General features: G+C 32.4%; 1 protein-coding gene across 1 annotated transcript in view; it reads right to left on the bottom strand.

Moving 5' to 3' along the window:
* The window catches only part of ALS2CR11 (amyotrophic lateral sclerosis 2 (juvenile) chromosome region, candidate 11), a 230,230-nt gene that overhangs the window by 88,795 nt on the left and 136,613 nt on the right, over positions 1-4,822 (bottom strand). Inside the window, 1 exon segment of the mRNA XM_012655124.1 lies at positions 353-373. Coding sequence (XP_012510578.1) covers positions 353-373 — 21 coding nt within the window.

Raw genomic sequence — 4,822 nt, 5'->3', positions numbered from 1 at the left:
GCAGTAGAACAACATATTTAAAGTGCTGAAAGAAAAAAAAAATCTGTCAAGCAAGAATTCTATATAATCAGAAAAAACTATCCTTCAAAAATGAAGAAGAAATTAAGACATTTCCAGGTTAACAAAAACCTGGGGAGTTTGCTGCTAGTACACCTGCCCTACAAAAAAAGCTAAGGGAGTTTTTCAGGCAGAAAGGAAAGGACATTAGATAATAACTTGAACCCATGTTAACAAATAAAGAACTTTAGAAAATTGGGGTGGGGGAGGATGGAGTAAAACTTTAAAGGGTTTTTTTTTTTTGCAATGATAGTTAAGTTGTTATCAGCTTGAAATACCCTGTTATAACTATAACTTATGTAAGCCTCAAGGTAACCTCAAAGCAAAGCCTATAGTAGATAAACAAAGATAAAAAATAAAGAATCAAAGCATACACTACAAAAAAAATCATCCAATCCCAAAGAAAGACAGCAAAAGAGGAAGACAGAAATGAAAAATCTACAGAACCAGAAAACAATTAACAAAATGGCAGCAGTAAGTCCTTATCTATCAATAATTGCCTTGAACATAAATGAATTACATTCTCCAATCAAAAAACATAGAGTGGCAGAATAGTTAAAAATACAAAACCCAACTATATGCTACCTACAAGAGACTCATTTTACCTTTAAGGACACATATATTGAAAGTGAAGGGTTGGAAAAAGATATTCCATGCAAATGGAACCAAAAGAGAGCAGGAGTAGCTATATTTATACCAAATAAAATAGACTTTAAGTCAAACTGTAAAAAGAGACAAAGGGGGTCATATAACGATAAAAGGGTCAATTCATCAAGACAGTATAACAATTATAAATATATATTTACCCAACATTGGAATACCTAAATGTGAAGCAAATCTTAATAGATCTAAGGGAGAGATAGACTGCAATACAATAATAGTAGGGTACTTCAATACTCCATTTTCAACAATGGAGAGATAATTTAGACAGAAAATCAATAAGGAAATATTGGACTTGAATTATACATCAAAACCAAATGGACCTAAAAGACATATACACAACGTGCCATCCAACTGCTATATTCTCCTGTGCACACAAGACATTCCCCAGGATAGATCATATTTCAGGCCACAAAACAAATCTTAACAAATTTAAGATGATTGAAATCATATCAAGTATCTTTTCTGACGATAATTTTATGAAACTAGAAATCAATAACAGGAGGATTTTTAGAAAATTTGCAAATATGTGGAAATTAAATATGTCCTTGAATAATCAGTGGATCAAAAAAGAAATTAAAAGGGAAATTAAAAAAAATATGTTGAGACAAATTAGCATAGACACACAACATACTAAAACTTATGGGATACAGCAAAAGCAGTTCTAAGAGGGAAATTTATAGCAATAAATGCCTATATCAAAAAAGAAGAAAAATCTGAAACAACCTAGTGTTACACCACAAGGAACATACTTTCCTCAAGGCACTAGAAAAAGAAGAAGAAACTAAGTCCAAAGTTAGTACAAGGAAAGAAATAATAAACATCAGACCAGAAATAAATGAAATAGGAAAGATCAATGAAACTAAGAGTTGGTTTTTTGAAAAGGTAAAATTACCAAACCTTTAGCTAGACTAAGAAAAAAGAGAGAAGACTCAAATAAATAAATTCAGAAATGAAAGAGAAGACATTACAATTGAGAATACATTACAATTAATACCACAGAAATACAAAGGAACATAGGAGACTACTGTGTACAATTATATGCCAATGAACTGGATAACCTAGAAAAGATGGGCAAATTACTAAAAACATATAGCCTATCAAGACTGAATTATGAAGAAACAGAAAATCTGAACAGAACAATAAAGAGTAAGGAGATTTAACCAGTAATGAAAAGTCTCCTATCAAAAAAAAGCCCAGGACCTTATAGCTTCACTGCTGAATTGTACCAAACATTTAAAGAACTAATACTAGTCCTTCTAAAATGCTTCCAAAAATTGAAGAGGAAGGAATATTGTAAAACTCATTTTACAAGGCCACCATTACCTTGGTACCAAAGCCAGACAAGGACACTACAAGAAAAGAAAATTATAGGCCTCTATCTCCTATCAACATAGCTGCCAAATCCTCATGAAAATACTAGTCAACTGAATTCAACAGTACATTAAAAGGATCATTCACAATGAGCAAGTGGAATTTATCCCTGGGATGCAAAAATGGTTCAATATATGTAAATCGATAAATTTGTTACACTATATTAACTGAATTAAGGACAAAACCATATGATCATTTCAATAGATGTTGGAAAAGCATTTTACAAAATTCAACACCATTTCATGATAAAAATTTTCAACAGAGTATAGAAGAAACGTATTTCAACACAATAAGGGTCATATATGACAAACCCACAGCTAACATCATACTAAGCAGTGACCCTGAAAGCTTTTCCTCTAAGATCAGGAACAAGACAAGGATGTCCACTCTTGACACTTTGATCCAATGTACTACTGGAAGTCCTAGCCAGAGTGATTAGGCAAGAGAAAGAAATGAAAAGCATCCAAATTGTAAAGGTTGAAGTTAAAGTGTCTGTTTTCATACAACATGATCTTATATATAAAAAACCTTGAAGACTCCACCAAAAACTGTTAGAACTAATATATAAAATCAGTAAAGTTTCAGGATACAAATTCAATATACAAAAATCAGTTGCATTTCTACACAATAACAAGGAACTATCTGAAAAAAGGAAATAAAGAAAAGCACCCTTTTACGATAGATACAAAAATGCTTAGAAGTTAATTTAATAAAGAGGGTAAAAAATCTGTAAACTGAAAACCATAAAACATTGATGAAAGAAATTGAAGAAGACACAAATAAATGAAAAGATATTCATTGTTCATGAATTGGAAGAACTAATATTGTTTAAATGTCCATTCTACCCAAAGCAATGTACAGATTCAGTGCATCACTATCTAAATTCCAATGACATTTTCAAAGAAAAAACAAACCTAAAATATATGGAACCATAAAAGATCCCAAATAGCCAAAGCAATCTTGAGCAAAATAAAAACAAAACAAAACAAAACTGGAGGCTTCACAATACCTGATATCAAAATCTACTACAAAGCCATAGTAATCAAAATAGCACGTTACTGCCATAACCAGAGACACATAGACCAATGGAACAGAATAGAGAGCTAAGAAGTAAATCTATTGATTTACAGTCAGTTGATTTTCAACAAAGATGTCAAAAACATACAATGGGGAAAGGACTGTCTCTTTATATGGCAATGGGAAAACTGGGTATCCACATGCAGAAGAATGAAAATGGACTCTTATCTCCAAATACAAAAGTCAACTCAAAATGCGTTAAAGACTTAAATGTAAGACCTGAAATTGTGAAACTATATAGATGCAAAAATGCTCGATAGAATACAGGCAAACTAAATCCAACAGCACATAAAAAAATACACCATGATCAAATGAGATTTATAGATTTACACCAGTGATGGAAGGATTGTTCAACATATGCAAATCAATAAACGTGATGTATCGCATCAATAGAATTAAGGACAAAAATCCTATGACAATCTCAATAGATGAAGAAAAAGCGTTCGACATCTCTTCATGATAAAAACCTCAACATACTACACATAGTATAGAATGAACATACCTCAACATAATAAAGGCCATATATGACAAACTCACAGCTAACATCGTACTGAATGGGGGAAAGCTGAAAACGTTTCCTCTAACTGTAAAAAGATGGGGGATAGGACAGTCTCTTCAATAAATGGTGCTGGGAAAACTGGATAACCACAACATAAGAATGAAAGTAGACCCCAGTCTCACCATATACAAAAGTCAAATCAAAATGGATTAAAGACTTAAATTTAAGACCTAAGACTATGAAATTACTAGAAGAAAACATTGGGGAAATGTTCCAGAACATTTGTGTAAACCTCAAAAGCACAGGCAACCAAAGCAAAAATAGACAAATGGGATTATATCAAGCCAAAAAGCTTCTGCACAGCAAAGGAAACAATCAATAAAGTGAAGAGACAACCCAAAGGATGAAAGAAAATATCTGCAAACTATCCACCTGGAAAGGGATTGATAACCAGAATATATAAGGAGTTCAAACAACTCAATAGCAAAAACCAATCTGATTTAACAATGGGCAAATGATCTGAATAGACACTGCACAAAAGAAGATATACAAATAAATGACCACAAGGTATAAGAAAAAATGTTCAACATCACTAATCATCAGAGAAATACAAATCAAAACCACAATGAGATGTCATCTCACCCCAGTTAAAATGACTTTTACCAAGAAGACAGGCAATAAAGGATGCTGGCAAGGATGTGGAGAAAAGGAAACCCTTGTACACTGTTGGTGGGAATGTAAATTAATATAGCCAGTATGGAAAACTAAAAAACTTCAAAAAACTAAAACTTCAAAAACTAAAAATAAAACTACCGTATGATCCAGCAATTCCACTACTGGATACACATCCAAAAGAAAGGAAATCAGTATATTGGAGAGGTATCTGTATGCCCAAGTTTATTGCAGCACTATTCACAACAGCCACAATATAGAATCAACTTCAGTGACAATCAATGGATTAATGGCTAAAGAAAATGTGGTATATTTTCACATTTCACACAATAGAATATTATTCATCCATAAAAAGGAATGAAATCCTGTCATTTGCAGCAACATGGATGGAATTGGAGGTCATTATGTTCAGTAAAATAAGCCAAGCATAGAAAGTCAAATATGGCATGTTCTCACACATATATGGGAGCTAAAAAAGAGGAT

This window comes from Propithecus coquereli, unplaced genomic scaffold (genome assembly GCF_000956105.1).
Source record: "Propithecus coquereli isolate 6110/MARCELLA unplaced genomic scaffold, Pcoq_1.0 Scaffold113, whole genome shotgun sequence".
NCBI classification, from domain to species: domain Eukaryota; kingdom Metazoa; phylum Chordata; class Mammalia; order Primates; family Indriidae; genus Propithecus; species Propithecus coquereli.
Note: the sequence above shows the minus strand (reverse complement) of the source record. Positions and strands in the feature narration are given on the sequence as shown.